General features: G+C 36.3%; 3 protein-coding genes across 3 annotated transcripts in view; all 3 read left to right on the forward strand.

Annotated features, from left to right (window-relative positions):
- Positions 1–17,916, forward strand: part of LOC134845234 (ubiquitin-like FUBI-ribosomal protein eS30 fusion protein) — a 138,879-nt gene extending 120,963 nt beyond the window's left edge. Inside the window, exons 2-4 of the mRNA XM_063862152.1 lie at positions 17,115–17,336; positions 17,517–17,572; positions 17,641–17,916. Of these exons, the coding sequence (XP_063718222.1) occupies positions 17,141–17,336; positions 17,517–17,572; positions 17,641–17,772 (384 nt within the window). The 5' untranslated portion in view covers positions 17,115–17,140 and the 3' untranslated portion in view covers positions 17,773–17,916. The remainder of the gene's footprint in view (positions 1–17,114; positions 17,337–17,516; positions 17,573–17,640) is intronic.
- On the forward strand, positions 10,062–14,053 carry LOC134844255 (tubulin-specific chaperone D-like). The gene is made up of 2 exons (XM_063860847.1): positions 10,062–11,257; positions 11,445–14,053. Exons 1-2 carry the CDS (start codon positions 10,065–10,067, stop codon positions 13,837–13,839), a joined length of 3,588 nt encoding a protein of 1,195 aa, XP_063716917.1. The 5' UTR covers positions 10,062–10,064; the 3' UTR covers positions 13,840–14,053.
- Positions 15,086–16,807, forward strand: LOC134844829 (small ribosomal subunit protein eS12-like). Its single transcript, XM_063861643.1, has 2 exons — positions 15,086–15,298; positions 16,646–16,807. Exons 1-2 carry the CDS (start codon positions 15,086–15,088, stop codon positions 16,805–16,807), a joined length of 375 nt encoding a protein of 124 aa, XP_063717713.1.
- Positions 17,917–20,586: the final 2,670 nt, after the last annotated feature.

Below are 20,586 nucleotides of genomic sequence, written 5' to 3' on the forward strand. Positions count from 1 at the left end.
TATAAAGCTTATATTTTTGAAATCATCTTTCTAAATCTCTCTGCCGTTTTGAGAGCTTTAAACTGTTTCGCTGTTTCGAGAGCTACTCACGCCAATTGACAACGTCATTTATACATTTAGTTAGCTGTTTACACCCAGGTCCTGAAGTCAACTTTCAATACAGCTTTTTCCATTGATTATTATGGTCGGAACATGTTGTGATATTTGTAAGTTCATTTAGCAAAAAAGTGGAAATGGATAGAGTCGAATTGTCTAAAAATCAATTATATTTTCTGTTTTCTTGCATGTCATGTTATTGTTGTCCCGACCATTTGAAAAATGCGGAGGAGCTTTGTATTTGGGTGTTCAGTTTTTTTTTTTGTTCCGACCATTGAAAATGGAGAGGAACTTTGTATTCGGGTATGTTAGTTTTTTTCTTTTTTTTTTGTTTTCACGCGAAGATTTCAGTGTCGAGAAAATATTCAAAATTTTTGATTTTGAATTCAATTTCGACCAGAAAACGCAATTGATTAACGTTCGTTATATGGAAGTTAAAACAACTATTTTTGTTAAAATTTTAGGCTATCAAGAAGTTTTGGGTGTTTCTTTCAGCGCGTAACGTATTTGACATAAAGATTTTAAAAGTTCAAAGAAATTTAAAAATATGGTCGGAACAATCATATTTTGTTTTGGCTTCCACCAGATTCACGCAGCAACCAGATCTCCTTGTCTTAGCTTTGGGCTTGTTTGCTTAACGTCTATGAAATGATTGCAGCCCAAGATCTGTTTTTATGATGAAATTTAACCAACAATTTTTCGTTCAAAATCTTTATAAACATGGCATAAGTGTTATATTTTGAGAAATGAGAAGTGCTTGTGTTTTAGTACGTTGCTAGTTTTAGTAACATAATGCGCGCATTTATGTTCATTTAACTTCGCAGTTTTTTTAATCAACATATTTGCCGCTTGCCTAAAAATGTTCGTTGCTTAACCTAGGATCCGCTTACTTTTCACCCGGTAGATTGGACTCGAATCACCGTGTATCTCAGTGTTCCTTTCAAAACATATTTTTTATAATAACCTAAAGCTATATCTATTGCTCTTTGTTGCTTTGAATGCGAAGTGCAATTCGTCTGACTGCAAAAAATTATGGTGCTGTGGCATTTTCACCGCTCCGTTCGATATTGATTTCCTACGTATTTTCATTTCGACATTTGTGAGTGTCCTGATTTTTTCAGATTATCTATGACTGTGCAAATTGATCTCGACAACCCAATTGGGTTGGGCTGTGCCTTAGAAGCTTTCATGGAAGAGCTTAAAGGGTATCTATTTTTTCTTTTAAGTTCAAAACTTGAAGTTTTTCAACAAAATAAGTCAGTAATTTTTTCTGCTTACTGATGTTCATTATCTCTTTTCCAACTGTTTGTTGGCTATTTTATCATATTAAAGTGCTTTCAGACCTAATGCTTTAATTCGAACGACATCAAAAATGTTTCAAAAAGTTGCCCCATTGTCGAGAGAAATTGGAGTTTTAGTGCAATTTCGAGAGAGTAAAGCAAGCGATCAGAATTTTTACAGAAAGATAGGCCATGAATTTTTAGTTTTACGCTAGTAAAATCATTTTTTAAGCTTTTTTCAGTGCGGTCCTGGAATAAAAACTTCGGACGATACAAAAAAGTATCTGCAATTTAATTGAAAAAAGTTTTTGAACTTTTTTTGAAAATTTTAAATGATTTTTTTTTTGTTTTTCTTAGTCATTTTTTGACAAAATTAATGCCCCATTTGCCTGTTTTACTGTTATTGTCGAATATGCCTAAATTCTAGCCTTTCTCAAATCCTTTCATCACACCATGCAAAAAAGACGACACTAATTTGAGAAAAATATATGTTATTTTTTAAGACTATTGTCAGTACGTTCTGTGCTGCTTGCTCAGCAACCGGCTATCCTTGTTAAGTCTTTTCCCTTGTGATCAGCAAGAGTATTGCCATCGGATACTATTTTTTACCGTATGTAACGTTGTTCTCAGAATGATTAAAATTAGAAGTGGTAAATTTAGGTTCAGTTCGTAATGAATTCAAATTTCTTTGCATCTCCGGCATACTTGGTCTGGTGGTAACTAAAGCGCCTGGGACGGAAAACGCCTGAGTTAAGAAGTGTTTTTTTTTCAAAGGGGAAATATAACGTTTTGAAAACAATTTCGGCTTATTGTCGCCTGCTTATGTCTTGTCGGCTTAGTTGCCATATTGTTTTTATGACCATATAAAGTTGCCAAATACAGTTGCTTTTAATGTTCTGTTTTACCTCTGCTGTTTGCAAGCTTACTACACTTGATTTCCTATGATTTCCTTTTTCTGTTTTTTTCCGCTTTAAAGCTTTAGTCTGCGCCAATAATTTCGGTCTATTTTTTATCGGCTTTGTGACCAAATTTCGAGTCGTTTCAACGGAAACATATTTGTTATGCTCACCTCTGGAACGCAGAAAATGTTAAAAGTCGTAAAAGAAAAGATAGTTTCTGCTTTTTTGTTTTTTGCTTTTTTTCGGCTTGATAGGTTTCAGTCGATTTTATATCTGCTTATTCTGGGCTGTCAATTCTTGGCTTAGTTTCAGTTGTTTTATACGAGCGAAAAAAGTTTGTGTGTGCGTGTCTGTGTTTTGAGGGCGAGAGGGACTTAAAAACTTCTTATTACTCTCGGCTTTTTCTCGGCTTTTTTTTTTTTCATTTTTCTCGGCTTTTTTTTCTCATTTTTCTTTTTCGGGGATAGTAGAATTCGGGCTATATTATATTGACTTAGTGGTCCCAAATTGTTTCATTTGACGAGCAAATAAAGTTTTTTGACTGTTTGTGTGTTTTGAGGGTCAGGGGGCTTGTTTTTTTGGCTTAAAGGGTTTCCGAAAAGGCATTTTCGACTTGGTTACCGCTTGTATATTATCTTCCGATGCTAATTTCACATTCTATTGTCTTGGCTTGATAGAACTAGGGTTAAAAAATTATTTTCGACTTTTTTGTTTTTCATTGCAAGTGGTGCGAAGCTCAGCTTCGCCTCGATATGCATAAATAGTTTTTTTAAGTATCTTTTTGGCCATATGAGCTTTGTGTCAATTCTTGGCCTAATTTCAATTGTTTTATACGCTTCCTATTAGCAAACGTTATCAAATCGGAATATGAACTTTTTGGCTTGATTGTTTTTTTGGCCTTATGAGCTTTTAGTCAATTCTTGGCTTAGTTTCAGTTGTTTTACATGCTTCATATTAGCAACCGTTATCAAATCGGAATATGAATTTTTTGGTATGTTTGTTTTTGGCATATCTTTTCTAATGGAATGCCCGCAAACGGGTTTTTGAGCATGTATTCATTTGAAATGGCCATATCAATTGAGTTTTTCTTCTTTCTTTCAAAACAACTCTAATTTTCTTGTTTTTTCGCTGATTGTTTTAGTTCTTTGGCTTAAATAGTTTATATGGTAATTTATCTGTTTATTTACCTCCAAATTTGTCGTTCGAAGGCCAAAAATATTTTTTTTTGCATTTGTGCTCTTGACAAACAGGAGTGTGATAAACAGGAGTTCAAGATTTTTATAGCTCAAAAGTTTTTACAGCATTTTTGAGTAATTTTTCGTCTACCCAAGTGTTGTCCGCTCAAGTACCGTTTGATGAATGGTGTTTTTCATTATTTATTTCACACTGGCAATTGTATTTCTCAGTATCTTTTTTAAAAGTGAACCACTTCGAGACAAATTTTAAAAAATGATTTTTTTCCTAGCCATTTTTTTGACGTTTCGGAAGTGGTGCGAAGCTCCGCTTCGCTCTTGTATCGAAATATGTTTTTAATGGTGCTGGAAATTTACTGACGCCAATTTGGTTTGTATCCTATTCGGTTTCCTATTTTGCTTCATTGGGTGTAAAAGGTTCCGCTTATAATAAATTGGCTTCGACGACACATTGGGTCATTCGATGTGGTGAAATCAGTTTTTGCAGAAACTTGTGTTTCGACTTATTTTTTCGAGTTGCAGAAATGTTTGAAGCCCAACATTTTTTAATGATGTCGTTTTATCTGGCCCAACTGGTGCTTGCCACGATTTTGTCGGCTTAGTTACCGCTGCATAAGTTTTGATTCGAAACTAATTCATTGTCTTCATTTGGCATGTTATCCTCGAAATGAACATATACAAATCGAGACAAACGAACGAAATACGTGCTAGTCTTTTTCGACGTTTTTTAAACTTCTCTCATCTCATTTTTGTCAGCTAGCTTGCCATGCTTTGTTTGTTTGGTATCGTAGTAGTAGTGAGAAACTCCGTTTTGTGTTTATGTACATTGTGTTAGCTATTTAAACCTTGGCTTTGAATGAATAGACTGTGATTACTCAAGAGGGCGAGCCACATTTTACATAGTGGGACCGTGAGCTGGAAGACTGGGCTCGAATCACAGGCTTTCCGTGTTCTTTATAAAGCTTATATTTTTGAAATCATCTTTCTAAATCTCTCTGCCGTTTTGAGAGCTTTAAACTGTTTCGCTGTTTCGAGAGCTACTCACGCCAATTGACAACGTCATTTATACATTTAGTTAGCTATTTACACCCAGGTCCTGAAGTCAACTTTCAATACAGCTTTTTCCATTGATTATTATGGTCGGAACATGTTGTGATATTTGTAAGTTCATTTAGCAAAAAAGTGGAAATGGATAGAGTCGAATTGTCTAAAAATCAATTATATTTTCTGTTTTCTTGCATGTCATGTTATTGTTGTCCCGACCATTTGAAAAATGCGGAGGAGCTTTGTATTTGGGTGTTCAGTTTTTTTTTTGTTCCGACCATTGAAAATGGAGAGGAACTTTGTATTCGGGTATGTTAGTTTTTTTCTTTTTTTTTGTTTTCACGCGAAGATTTCAGTGTCGAGAAAATATTCAAAATTTTTGATTTTGAATTCAATTTCGACCAGAAAACGCAATTGATTAACGTTCGTTATATGGAAGTTAAAACAACTATTTTTGTTAAAATTTTAGGCTATCAAGAAGTTTTGGGTGTTTCTTTCAGCGCGTAACGTATTTGACATAAAGATTTTAAGAGTTCAAAGAAATTTAAAAATATGGTCGGAACAATCATATTTTGTTTTGGCTTCCACCAGATTCACGCAGCAACCAGATCTCCTTGTCTTAGCTTTGGGCTTGTTTGCTTAACGTCTATGAAATGATTGCAGCCCAAGATCTGTTTTTATGATGAAATTTAACCAACAATTTTTCGTTCAAAATCTTTATAAACATGGCATAAGTGTTATATTTTGAGAAATGAGAAGTGCTTGTGTTTTAGTACGTTGCTAGTTTTAGTAACATAATGCGCGCATTTATGTTCATTTAACTTCGCAGTTTTTTTAATCAACATATTTGCCGCTTGCCTAAAAATGTTCGTTGCTTAACCTAGGATCCGCTTACTTTTCACCCGGTAGATTGGACTCGAATCACCGTGTATCTCAGTGTTCCTTTCAAAACATATTTTTTATAATAACCTAAAGCTATATCTATTGCTCTTTGTTGCTTTGAATGCGAAGTGCAATTCGTCTGACTGCAAAAAATTATGGTGCTGTGGCATTTTCACCGCTCCGTTCGATATTGATTTCCTACGTATTTTCATTTCGACATTTGTGAGTGTCCTGATTTTTTCAGATTATCTATGACTGTGCAAATTGATCTCGACAACCCAATTGGGTTGGGCTGTGCCTTAGAAGCTTTCATGGAAGAGCTTAAAGGGTATCTATTTTTTCTTTTAAGTTCAAAACTTGAAGTTTTTCAACAAAATAAGTCAGTAATTTTTTCTGCTTACTGATGTTCATTATCTCTTTTCCAACTGTTTGTTGGCTATTTTATCATATTAAAGTGCTTTCAGACCTAATGCTTTAATTCGAACGACATCAAAAATGTTTCAAAAAGTTGCCCCATTGTCGAGAGAAATTGGAGTTTTAGTGCAATTTCGAGAGAGTAAAGCAAGCGATCAGAATTTTTACAGAAAGATAGGCCATGAATTTTTAGTTTTACGCTAGTAAAATCATTTTTTAAGCTTTTTTCAGTGCGGTCCTGGAATAAAAACTTCGGACGATACAAAAAAGTATCTGCAATTTAATTGAAAAAAGTTTTTGAACTTTTTTTGAAAATTTTAAATGATTTTTTTTTTGTTTTTCTTAGTCATTTTTTGACAAAATTAATGCCCCATTTGCCTGTTTTACTGTTATTGTCGAATATGCCTAAATTCTAGCCTTTCTCAAATCCTTTCATCACACCATGCAAAAAAGACGACACTAATTTGAGAAAAATATATGTTATTTTTTAAGACTATTGTCAGTACGTTCTGTGCTGCTTGCTCAGCAACCGGCTATCCTTGTTAAGTCTTTTCCCTTGTGATCAGCAAGAGTATTGCCATCGGATACTATTTTTTACCGTATGTAACGTTGTTCTCAGAATGATTAAAATTAGAAGTGGTAAATTTAGGTTCAGTTCGTAATGAATTCAAATTTCTTTGCATCTCCGGCATACTTGGTCTGGTGGTAACTAAAGCGCCTGGGACGGAAAACGCCTGAGTTAAGAAGTGTTTTTTTTTCAAAGGGGAAATATAACGTTTTGAAAACAATTTCGGCTTATTGTCGCCTGCTTATGTCTTGTCGGCTTAGTTGCCATATTGTTTTTATGACCATATAAAGTTGCCAAATACAGTTGCTTTTAATGTTCTGTTTTACCTCTGCTGTTTGCAAGCTTACTACACTTGATTTCCTATGATTTCCTTTTTCTGTTTTTTTTCCGCTTTAAAGCTTTAGTCTGCGCCAATAATTTCGGTCTATTTTTTATCGGCTTTGTGACCAAATTTCGAGTCGTTTCAACGGAAACATATTTGTTATGCTCACCTCTGGAACGCAGAAAATGTTAAAAGTCGTAAAAGAAAAGATAGTTTCTGCTTTTTTGTTTTTTGCTTTTTTTCGGCTTGATAGGTTTCAGTCGATTTTATATCTGCTTATTCTGGGCTGTCAATTCTTGGCTTAGTTTCAGTTGTTTTATACGAGCGAAAAAAGTTTGTGTGTGCGTGTCTGTGTTTTGAGGGCGAGAGGGACTTAAAAACTTCTTATTACTCTCGGCTTTTTCTCGGCTTTTTTTTTCATTTTTCTCGGCTTTTTTTTCTCATTTTTCTTTTTCGGGGATAGTAGAATTCGGGCTATATTATATTGACTTAGTGGTCCCAAATTGTTTCATTTGACGAGCAAATAAAGTTTTTTGACTGTTTGTGTGTTTTGAGGGTCAGGGGGCTTGTTTTTTTGGCTTAAAGGGTTTCCGAAAAGGCATTTTCGACTTGGTTACCGCTTGTATATTATCTTCCGATGCTAATTTCACATTCTATTGTCTTGGCTTGATAGAACTAGGGTTAAAAAATTATTTTCGACTTTTTTGTTTTTCATTGCAAGTGGTGCGAAGCTCAGCTTCGCCTCGATATGCATAAATAGTTTTTTTAAGTATCTTTTTGGCCATATGAGCTTTGTGTCAATTCTTGGCCTAATTTCAATTGTTTTATACGCTTCCTATTAGCAAACGTTATCAAATCGGAATATGAACTTTTTGGCTTGATTGTTTTTTTGGCCTTATGAGCTTTTAGTCAATTCTTGGCTTAGTTTCAGTTGTTTTACATGCTTCATATTAGCAACCGTTATCAAATCGGAATATGAATTTTTTGGTATGTTTGTTTTTGGCATATCTTTTCTAATGGAATGCCCGCAAACGGGTTTTTGAGCATGTATTCATTTGAAATGGCCATATCAATTGAGTTTTTCTTCTTTCTTTCAAAACAACTCTAATTTTCTTGTTTTTTCGCTGATTGTTTTAGTTCTTTGGCTTAAATAGTTTATATGGTAATTTATCTGTTTATTTACCTCCAAATTTGTCGTTCGAAGGCCAAAAATATTTTTTTTTGCATTTGTGCTCTTGACAAACAGGAGTGTGATAAACAGGAGTTCAAGATTTTTATAGCTCAAAAGTTTTTACAGCATTTTTGAGTAATTTTTCGTCTACCCAAGTGTTGTCCGCTCAAGTACCGTTTGATGAATGGTGTTTTTCATTATTTATTTCACACTGGCAATTGTATTTCTCAGTATCTTTTTTAAAAGTGAACCACTTCGAGACAAATTTTAAAAAATGATTTTTTTCCTAGCCATTTTTTTGACGTTTCGGAAGTGGTGCGAAGCTCCGCTTCGCTCTTGTATCGAAATATGTTTTTAATGGTGCTGGAAATTTACTGACGCCAATTTGGTTTGTATCCTATTCGGTTTCCTATTTTGCTTCATTGGGTGTAAAAGGTTCCGCTTATAATAAATTGGCTTCGACGACACATTGGGTCATTCGATGTGGTGAAATCAGTTTTTGCAGAAACTTGTGTTTCGACTTACTTTTTCGAGTTGCAGAAATGTTTGAAGCCCAACATTTTTTAATGATGTCGTTTTATCTGGCCCAACTGGTGCTTGCCACGATTTTGTCGGCTTAGTTACCGCTGCATAAGTTTTGATTCGAAACTAATTCATTGTCTTCATTTGGCATGTTATCCTCGAAATGAACATATACAAATCGAGACAAACGAACGAAATACGTGCTAGTCTTTTTCGACGTTTTTTAAACTTCTCTCATCTCATTTTTGTCAGCTAGCTTGCCATGCTTTGTTTGTTTGGTATCGTAGTAGTAGTGAGAAACTCCGTTTTGTGTTTATGTACATTGTGTTAGCTATTTAAACCTTGGCTTTGAATGAATAGACTGTGATTACTCAAGAGGGCGAGCCACATTTTACATAGTGGGACCGTGAGCTGGAAGACTGGGCTCGAATCACAGGCTTTCCGTGTTCTTTATAAAGCTTATATTTTTGAAATCATCTTTCTAAATCTCTCTGCCGTTTTGAGAGCTTTAAACTGTTTCGCTGTTTCGAGAGCTACTCACGCCAATTGACAACGTCATTTATACATTTAGTTAGCTATTTACACCCAGGTCCTGAAGTCAACTTTCAATACAGCTTTTTCCATTGATTATTATGGTCGGAACATGTTGTGATATTTGTAAGTTCATTTAGCAAAAAAGTGGAAATGGATAGAGTCGAATTGTCTAAAAATCAATTATATTTTCTGTTTTCTTGCATGTCATGTTATTGTTGTCCCGACCATTTGAAAAATGCGGAGGAGCTTTGTATTTGGGTGTTCAGTTTTTTTTTTGTTCCGACCATTGAAAATGGAGAGGAACTTTGTATTCGGGTATGTTAGTTTTTTTCTTTTTTTTTGTTTTCACGCGAAGATTTCAGTGTCGAGAAAATATTCAAAATTTTTGATTTTGAATTCAATTTCGACCAGAAAACGCAATTGATTAACGTTCGTTATATGGAAGTTAAAACAACTATTTTTGTTAAAATTTTAGGCTATCAAGAAGTTTTGGGTGTTTCTTTCAGCGCGTAACGTATTTGACATAAAGATTTTAAAAGTTCAAAGAAATTTAAAAATATGGTCGGAACAATCATATTTTGTTTTGGCTTCCACCAGATTCACGCAGCAACCAGATCTCCTTGTCTTAGCTTTGGGCTTGTTTGCTTAACGTCTATGAAATGATTGCAGCCCAAGATCTGTTTTTATGATGAAATTTAACCAACAATTTTTCGTTCAAAATCTTTATAAACATGGCATAAGTGTTATATTTTGAGAAATGAGAAGTGCTTGTGTTTTAGTACGTTGCTAGTTTTAGTAACATAATGCGCGCATTTATGTTCATTTAACTTCGCAGTTTTTTTAATCAACATATTTGCCGCTTGCCTAAAAATGTTCGTTGCTTAACCTAGGATCCGCTTACTTTTCACCCGGTAGATTGGACTCGAATCACCGTGTATCTCAGTGTTCCTTTCAAAACATATTTTTTATAATAACCTAAAGCTATATCTATTGCTCTTTGTTGCTTTGAATGCGAAGTGCAATTCGTCTGACTGCAAAAAATTATGGTGCTGTGGCATTTTCACCGCTCCGTTCGATATTGATTTCCTACGTATTTTCATTTCGACATTTGTGAGTGTCCTGATTTTTTCAGATTATCTATGACTGTGCAAATTGATCTCGACAACCCAATTGGGTTGGGCTGTGCCTTAGAAGCTTTCATGGAAGTAGATGAAGTAAACCACATGATTGCTACCCTGTGTAAAGGAGAGACAAATGCGACTGTTTTGGAAAACCTGGTCCAAAGATTTGTCACAATTGTAGATTACTACCAAGAACAACCACATTTACTAGACAGAACGCTTCCACAATTCTTCAAAAGTCTCTTAGATGTTGGCGTTAACCGAAATTTGCCCGCAGTTTCGAGACATCACGCGTTTCGTTTCATGTACTATTTGACCAAAACTAGGGGCTACAAAAATGTGCTTAGATTACTGCCCCATGAAGTTGCAGATTTGCCTATTGCGTTAGAAATTTTGCTGGAACAAGACGAGAAAGACATGGAAAATTGGGAATCAAGATATATGCTTTTCATTTGGTTGTCAGTCATAGTTTTGATACCGTTCGAAATGTCGAGGTTTGATGGTACAGGGTCATCAATTTCGAAACAACTCTTAGATGTTGGATACAAATATTTAGCAGTTTCAGACGCCACAAGAGATGCAGCTGCCTTTTTCTTGTCCAAATTCACTACCCGTCCTGATATTGTAAAAAAGTATCTGGGAGAATTTTTGGACCAATCAGTGATCCGGCTGAAAAATGAAATTGAAACTACTACTTATGCTAATACTTTTCTGGTCATAAGTGTTTTGCGTTGTTTGTCATTGATTTTTAAACACGGCAAACGCGACGAACTTGTAGGATTTGCTTCCTTATTATACCATAACATCAAAGATTTGGATCTCCACAATGACAAAAATGTTCTATACAGAAAAGGATGCTGCAAATTGTTTCACAGATTAGGACTGGTTCACATGAAGACAAAAGTTGTCACGTGGAGATACAAAAAGGGAGCGAGGTCACTCAACGTCAATTCTTTGACACCTGGAACAGTATCTGGTGGGATAAGTAGTGGTAGTTTAGAAAACAAAATAGAAAAGGATGGCTCGGGTGATCACGTGGTTCCGAATAGCGAGGAGTCTACGACCAGCGAAGAAGTGGATGTTGATTGTGACGAGGAGATCGCTGATGAAGTTGAGATGGTTCTAAATGATCTGCTGAGTGCGTTTCTGAGGGATCCCGATACTACTGTGAGATGGAGTGCGGCAAAAAGTATCGGAAGAATAACTGCACGGTTAAAATTGAAAATTCAATTAAATTTTGCATCCTAAGCGAAATATTTAGCTGCCGAAATATATTTTGAGACATAATCGTTACCAATTTTTAACAACATAATTTAGAATCTTAGAGTAAACTGACTCTTGTATTTCCAACATTAATGGAAATTTAGCTTATCTTGTAAGATTGTTTATTGTTTTTAGATTGCCTCTGGATCTCGCCAATGACATCATAGACACCGTTTTAGGAAATTTTGACAACAACGAAAGCGAGCACACTTGGAACGGCAGTTGTCTCGCCTTGGCCGAGCTGGCACGCCGAGGATTGATTTTACCTGAGCGACTTCCCGAGTTAGTTCCAGTTGTTGGCAAAAGCCTGCAATACGAAGTGCAGCGAGGGTTCCTTAGTGTTGGATCTGGAGTCAGAGATGCTGCTTGTTTCGTAGCATGGGCGTTGCCGAGAACTTTTAGCAAGTCGGTTATGTTGCCGTTTGTCGAAAAGATTGCTTCCGACTTGGTTCTGGTCATTCTGTTCGATAGAGAGGTAAATTGTCGGCGAGCAGCATCGGCAGCATTTCAAGAAAACGTCGGCAGACATGGTAAACTACCTTACGGAATTGAGATTCTCACCCTGGCTGATTATAATTCAGTAGGACGAAGATCAGATTGCTATGTTAAACTGTCAGTAGAAATTGCGAAATTCAGCAATTACGAGAGGAGTATTATTGATCACGTAGCGCAGAAAAGAGTCAATCATTGGGACGAAGGGATCCGCATTCTGGCAGCGGACGCCCTTGCTGGACTTTGTTCTGTAAATTCGAAGTATATACTGGACTCAATTTTTCCAACATTGGTCAAAAACATGACGAGAAATGAATTGCATTTCCGCTATGGATCCATCAAATCCACAGCAAGCGTTTTACTTAGCTTATACTCATTGGGATTTTCGGCAAAGGAAATTGTCAGCGATGGTTTGCGTGCAAAAATGAACGGCTTGATTCCAACTTTAGAGAAAAACAACTTTTTGAAAGGCCTCGGAGGCGAAACAATCAAACCTGTCGTATGCGGATTCATTTCAAAAGTATGTGAAACTAATTTTTTTGACAGTGAGAATCAAGACTTGCAATCAACATTATTAAATTTTTTGATATCTTGTGTCAAACACAAAAAGGAAGAAGTTCAATCTGCAGGCGCAAATGCAATGTTGCAATTTGTCTCGAGATTCCCAGCTTGTAAGTCAGAAATATCTAAACTACTGCTGGAAGGTTTGGAATGTAACGACGGTTCTGAGAGGGCTGGATTTACGTTGCTTGCTGGACATTTGCCGAACTGTGTTTTCACACCAGATTATTTGGCAACAGTAATTAGTAATTTCCTGAAATTGATCGAGACTACGCTGGCCACCTCAGTCTATGCGGCAGCACGGGTTAATGCTCTCAATTCTTTAACGTACCTGTTTACGTTGAAATGTGAATCAAAAGACCCTTGCGTTGAACAAATGCTTCAAACCATTTTTGACGCAATATATTTCGGAATGCAAGATTACAGCGTCAATGAACGTGGAAATATAGGAGCTAAAACTCGAGAAGCTGCAATGCTCAATTTCGCATCTTGCTTAGTCGCAGTTGCGAAAAGTGACTGCCAGCAATTCCTTCCGAGTGAAAAGATCAACAAATGTTTGTGCCTTGTAATGACCCAAATATCGTCCCGAATTGATTCGGTCAGAGAGCAATGCCTCTCTTGCTTGACAGTTCTGTACAGTCACAAATTATTGCTCCACTTCAAAGAAGGCTCGAAGTTGGAAGAAATTGTTGGAGAGTTTGCTTCTTTGCCTGAAGAAGAGCGAGAAAACTACTGCTCGATCAAAATGCTACGATTCGTATACCCCATGTTGCATTTAAACACTTATACGTACCATATCCTAATTGGTCTTACTTCGTGCATAGGAGGTCTGACTGAAAGTTTTTGTCGTGAAACGCTTGCTGCTTTTAACTCTTATGCTCAAATGATTTCAAATGATCCCGAAAAGTGTTCCCTGTTCCTGAACGCGTATCTGCAGGTGTTTGAAGATAATCGTGGCAACGATCGAATCATAACCCCTTTCTTGGAAGGAACTGCATTGCTGCTTCAGTCCGGAATCTTCGACGCCGTGCACGCGGAAGATTCTGATTTCGGCGAAAGGCTAGTGTCGTATCTCGACGCTGAGACGAGAAACTGTCCTGCTTACTACAAACTAGTGTTCCTAGTGAACCTCTTTTCAGCACTGTTGCTGTCTTCGAACTCAAAAATTCATAGAACTTGCCTGAAAAAACTTTTAGTGTTTTTGGGACACCAATATCCGAGACTGCGAAAACATGCGGCCAGTCAGTTGTTCGAAAACATTCTGATTTGTCCAGAACTGACTATGGAATTATCTGATGAGGACCAGGAGAGAATTCAGACCTTACTCTCGGATTTCGAATGGGGGAGCGAAGACACGAAAAAAGCGAGGGAAACGAGAAATGAAATCAGTGTCTTGTTGGGATTACCCGTTCCCACACCAATAGCGAAGAAGACAAACGCAGCAGCTACAGCTGCTACAAGTAACGCAACAGCTTGATTTTGTGAAAAATAGAATGGCGTCTTTAAGTGTACTAGCTTCTAGCATTGGAGCGGATCTAGGATTTTAAAGAAATTGTCGAAAATTTTTCTTACCTTTTTTTAGGTTGACCAAATTGATTTTCCGAACTCTCTTAAAACACTAAGAAGACCGTTTTGGCCAAATTTTCTACACCGTAGGCAGAATTTTGAAAAAAATAGGCCAAAAAAGGCGTTTTTAGGCACTTTTTTGAAATTTTGACTAAAATATCCCGTTTTTTTTCGGCGCGATCTTCCCCCTCAAAGTTAGTAAAAATTGGCCCCTTAAGAAAAAGTTTTTATGTCCGTCAGCCAAAAATGGATATCTCAAAAAATACTAAGGGGGAAACTTTGGGTCTACAGGGGTTCAAATCCCTGAGCCCCCCTCCCACTTCCTAAATCCGCTTCTGTTCTAGCGTATATAATTAACCTACATTGCTCATGTTAAATTTGACTAAATTATGTAAATTTATTGTACAAAATTGACGCAAAATGTGTATATTCATGTAAAATTCAGCGTTTTGCAGCGTTTTATCTTTCTATCCGATTACGGTTTTATGAACGAAGTGATTGATCACGTATTCAGGTCGTGTTTTTCTAGCAAAAGGCCTTGCCTTAGAAGTTTTTCACGCTCAAAAATGATTTTTCGTGGTTTGACTTGATTTGTTTTAAATTTAAAATCATTTTAATTTACTAAAGGGAAGACAAATTATGCTCTCCAATAAAACAGTGAAATCGCGCAAAAAAAAAGAAATCGTTTCTAAAAGGGAGTTTAATTTTCCGAATTCCAAGCAAAGTTTGAAAAAATTTGCCACATTTTGACAGTTTTTTTATTGGATTAGTTTTTTGAAAGTGTCAATTACAAAAGATTTTTCAAGTTCAAATTTTGGCTGAATTAGATTCAGAACAATACCTCACTGTACTTTTCACAAATATTGTGAATGGTTGCGTGATTAAGGGTGGAAAAAACGCCGGATTTCAAGTACCTTTCTGTGGTGAACAAAATACCCATTCTCGACGTGGCATTGAGAATCACAAAGCAGATAATTGCGATAGCTAATATTGGCACTTGGTCTTAAGAAAAATTGCTTCTGAAGATTCCCTGTTGTTGCTCAAAGATATTTTTCAGCCACATAAAACTTTTATGTAAACTAAATTTTTCTAGCAGAGTTAGTTATCAAGTGAACAATTGTTGTTTTGCGCTTTCAGATCTTGTGTGACATTCAAATATGGCCTCCGCAATGACCTTGGAAGAAGCGCTGCCTCAGGTGCTTAAGAAAGCCAAGTACCAGAATGGAGTGAAGAAGGGCCTGAGGGAGGTGGTGAAGTACCTGGACAAGAGGGCTGCCCACATGTGCATCCTGGCCAAAGACTGCGATGAGCCACAGTATTCCAGACTGGTAGAGGCACTCTGCACTCTCCATTCAATTCCCCTCCTCAAGGTAAAATCCATACTAAAATCTCAACTGAACCCGTTCCGAGTAGACATTGAAGCACGTTCATTGCAGTCTGGTATTTATTTGAGATTTAGTGCAAAAAGCGTTGGCCAAGAAGCGGTGGATTGCTAATTTTTTGGTTATTTTTCTGGGCTGGGTAATGTTGCTTCACCCTCAAGCAACGAGCACGGATCATGGTGGGCCTCGAACATCCGACCTTTCGATAGAGAGGCGGAGACGTAACCACTTCACCACCGCTCCCCAGATTTGTTCGATTTTACACAACTTCCCGATTTAACTCAGATCAAAAGTTCGTCAAACGGGCATCATTTCATTTCATAGGATTCTTAATGCTAGAATTATTTTTTTACCAGGATGCGATATATCAACTATGTTAACAACCCGTAATGTTTAACCGCCAATTCTTGACCTGTCTGTCGGTCACATGACAGCTAAAACATCCAAACTATTTAGCGTAATCTAATTGGACAGGTATTTCCGATAGATTAGATCTTTGAGGTGATTGTATTTAACTCTCTCCTAGTGGAACTAAAAACTGTCACAAGTGATGTCGATAATCAATCAGAAGCCTTCCTATAAAGATCTGTGCAGCTAGTGTTTTCATGTTTTCACCGAATGAAAGTGTTATATATTTTCCTTGGCTCTTTTCCACCCCCCCATTTGAATTTCGAAACCTAATTCAACCTCATAATGCTTTGTTCAACGTTGTAATGCTATGAAAACTGTCATAATGGTAAACTTTCTATTTGATTAAGTAACATGCAGTTATTATTATGAAGATTTTTGATTGAGTTGCAGAAAGTTATTTTTAAGCCTGATGACATAAGTTCGATTCTATCATGGTTAAAACAATACGTATCATCATCGTATAAATAATAATAATTCATTACACTTGCTAGTGATAGTTCATTCGTCCTCTTGTTTTATTTAAATTTACTGAGAAGATTATTAATTGAACTAGCAAATGCAAAAAGTTATTTTTAAGCCTGATGGCATCAATTTTGATTACATCATGGCTAAAACTATACGTATCGTCATCGTATAAATCATCGTATCGTTATACAATGTATGCAGAGAAATAGTCTTAGCAAGCTTTCTAGTCTGATTAAAACCGATTTTTGATTCAAATTTTGGAGCTATTTTTTAGCCGCTTTTTGCATTAATTATTGCTCTCTTTTGATCTAATAGTGGACAAAATAGTTTAAAAGATGCAAGAGTCAGTTATTTAGTTATAATCAGGTATTCATGGATTTGAACTGCATTTTAAATGTGTGCTCCTACAATGGTTCAGTTGAGCCATGACTGTAGATTATTCCATCTTACCTTTTGCAGGTAGACAGTAACATGACCCTAGGCCAGTGGGTTGGCCAGTGCAAGTACGACGAGACAGGAAACGCCAGGAAGGTGGTCAAATGTTCTTGCGCCGTCATTATCGACTTCGGAGAGGAGTCGGAGGCCCTCTCTGTCGTGAACGAACACATCGGAAAGTCATAGACAACGACACGAGACAAGATGAGAACAGTGCAAGCCGAGTGAAACTGTTGTTCGACACATGCAACCGAGAATTTGTGGAATGGTCAATTCTTTAATAGTCTTAAATTGATGTGACGTATTCCGTAGTTTTTGAGGTTGAATTAACATTTCAGCTCGGTTTCTTTTTAAATATGAGATGATTGTGGACATATAGTGGAGAAGCGTGTGGAAAGAGTACAATTTATTAGGCTGTTCGAAATCAGTTTCTAAAATTTTGATGACAATTAATGAGGAAGTACTCTAAAAATGAAATAAATGAAACATTTTCAGATCGCTTTTTGACTTCATTTGAAGATGCAGATTTTCGTGCGACAACTCGATGGCTCCAACCAGGTGACCGAGGTCACTGACTTTTCCGTGGCTGCTGTGAACATGGCAGTGGGTCTGGATGAGCAGACTAACTACCTCTCAATTGGAGGAGTCCCACTAGAGAGTGCAGATCAGTTGAGCGAGAACTGCACTGTGGAACTGCTTGCCAGACTTCCTGGAGGTATATGGAATTGATCAATAACAGCGTCAAACTAATGTGCATATTTTTGATGATATCAAACAAAGCCATCACAAAAGATATAATTCTTTCACTTATAATTAGTCTACCCATTTTGAAATATTGATGATGTTTTGGTGTACTTTGGAACGATTCAATTCAAGCAGTCAATTTTTTTTTCAGGAAAGGTACACGGATCTTTGGCTCGTGCTGGAAAAGTTCGAAACCAAACACCAAAGGTTAGCAGAAATAACGAAAGAAAAGTTTTGAGTCTTAAAGAGCAAAGAAATTTTCGTTGGTTGTTTAGGTTGAGAAGAGCGAAGACAAGAGAAAGAAGCTCTCGGGAAGAGCCAAAAGGCGACAGCAGTACACCAAGAGGTTCATCAACGTTGTCGTCGGACCCGGAAAGAAAAGAGGGCCCAACTCGAATGCCAAGTAGACTGCGTCAACTAACACAATCCCAAACAGCAAATTACTGAGACACCGTTTTAGACTAATATCTGAGTTAATTGCAAGCTTTGGAAATTAGACACTGTTTTCGGCAGCTTATTGATTCGTTTATTGAGTTCAAGTTTGGGTGTTATTGTTTTCAATTAAAATATTGTCTAAATTGTAAGATTGAACGATCCGCTTAAACAAGAGTTCTGAAACTCGTAACTGCTAAGCCAAACTGCCATTTAAAATGAAGTTTTTGTTTCATCATTTGAAAAATGCGGGAACTTTGTATTTGGGTGTGTTTACTCATTCGAAGCATAGTGTATTATTACGAAGAATTTTTTTAGCTAATTGGTGGCATTTTTGGTATATTTCAATTCCAAGCCTATTTAAGCATAAAAATTTAAAAGTATATGTTGCTGCTTTATTTTTAGCTAGTGTCAGTTATTGTGTTATTGTGTGACAGGTATTATAAAAATGTATCGGTTTTGTTTTTTTGCGACGCTTAGAAAATTTTTTGAACTTTTCGCAGAAATTTCAATTTTTCTCAGAAAAAACTACTCTTCCAATTTTCATTAAAAATATCAATGGAAACACCGGCTGCTTTTTTATGTGCTTACATATTTCTCACTAGTCCCTTTTCATTTTACCCCACTTTCGACGGCATTCGAAACTCAGTAAAGTGATTTTTGACCTGTTTGTTTTTTGAATTTTTTCATTTTCCCAAATATTAAATGCATATGAGATTAGGGTTTCAATCAAAAGAACCAATTAAAGGGATCTCGCCTTCTCAAGCGACTATTCCTTAAGTCCGTTGGAACAAAGGTATGGCCTGATACAAGCCCATTTTTGGACATTCTGTTAATTGTTTTTAAACTTGAATTTTCTCAAAAACTACCCTGGCAAATTGGAGATTATGAGTTTAAGCGAAAGAAAAACAGATTATGCGAATCTCTCCTGCGCAAGCGGCTTTGTCCTGCATTTTGAGAAAAAATATAGCCTTAGATAATGTCCAAGATTTTCAAAAAGTAACCTGATGATTCTGAGGTGGATAGTTCATTAAAACTAACATTTGATTTTCCCTGCGCAATCTGTTTCAATCTATTTATTTGTTAAAAAGCTGATATGGACTTCGGCAAAACCTCTTTTTTGAATTAATCACTTTTCTCGAAAACTAGCTGAATCTGTTATCAAGGGTTCAAACTACAGAATCAGGTGATGGACGGCTTTCCTGTACAAAATTCTTCCTCTGCCTTTAGAAGAGAAAGTTTTCTGAATTTAGGAAGAGTCAATTTCAGGTTTTTGAAAACGGTGCAAGCAAATCTGCTTCAAAGATTTCAATTGAAAGAGCGAGTAGTAGTTTTCTCCTTAAAATAAGCGGCTAGTCCCCTATTTGAGCAGAGAAATCACTATTTATTGAAACTTTGAGAACTACACATTTCGCTATCATCAGCTGGGCCACTAGTTTACTTTAAGCGACCGTGGCGCAGATGCAAGGACGTGAGCCTCTCAATCAACAAGTCGGATATTCAAATCCGGAACACTGAAATAATTTTTTTTAGTCGAGTTTGCTGCGTATCATTGGCACTTAGAGAGAAAATGTAGCTGCTTTATTGGAGGCTAGTGTTAGTAAAATTACCAGCGGTCGTGGAGAAGATGCCGGAACGTGATATTCTTAATCTCATAATTTTTTTCCAAGGAATTGATTTTTTTTAAACTTTGTTTTGCCTGTTTAGAGCTCCTTTTTGCATTTTCGTTGCTAGTGTTTACAAAGCACAGCTTTGCCTCAGTGTTTAGTTTTTTACGCAAAATCAGGTTCTACAAAAGCAATTGGAGTTGGTCGAGTGATATATCATACCAAAGCTCTTTCAGTCGTGATTCGAACGACCTTAACTTTTATCACAAAATTTTTACCTTGTCGAGAAAAACCAGTTGAAATTTTTTGATTTTTGGTCTAATTTCGATCTAAAAAGATTTGTCAAAATAAATTTTGCAGGATTGCATTAGCCAAATTATGCTTACTCGATTAAAGTTACCTTTTGAATTTTTTAGTGCCATTTTTGGAATAAAAAAATTCAAAAAAAAATCTGTAAAAAAGTAGATCACTTCCTAAATTCTTTTCATTTGTTTTGTTTTTCTAGACAATTTTCTGCAGAAACTGTTTTCTTATCTTCCTATTCGACTCTGTTTGTCAGATAAATCTAATTTTCTTTTTGTGTTCAGATCTTACTATCAGGCTTCAAAGAAAAAAAAACACGATTTTTCAAGACTACGGTGGGAACATTGTGCTATTTGCACAGTAACTGGCTATCCTTTTTTCATGTTTTTTTTTCAACAAAAGGGGCAAACAATGTAAAGCAGACAAAGTATGCAATCGAGTATATAAAAAGTGAAATTGGCATTTTTTTGACACTTGTCAATATACTGACGTTTAAAATGTCAATACGAGGGTAAACTGCACTGGATATTTAAGTTTGAATTATTTAGTGAGCACATATAACTAACAAGCATCAGTCATAAGATACTCATAGGGATCAAGCTGACGGGCCCTAGGGCCCCTCGAGGATACGTCCCATAAGGTACACTTTTACAGATTAATTTGAGGAGAACGAAAAAGGAGTTAGATCATCTGTCAAATATCAAGTGAAGGAGTTCAAAATTATCTGTGACGACGTTTAGTGTTTTGAAAATATGAGCTCAATTGAGATTTTGACATATCTTTCAAGTTCTCTAAAAACACTATTAGCCGAAAAAAATTGTAAAACTTGAGCACTTTGACGCTAACCGATTGTAATTAGCAGTTAGATCTAACAGATTT

Source organism: Symsagittifera roscoffensis, chromosome 4, assembly GCF_963678635.1.
Source record: "Symsagittifera roscoffensis chromosome 4, txSymRosc1.1, whole genome shotgun sequence".
Classification (NCBI taxonomy): domain Eukaryota; kingdom Metazoa; phylum Xenacoelomorpha; order Acoela; family Convolutidae; genus Symsagittifera; species Symsagittifera roscoffensis.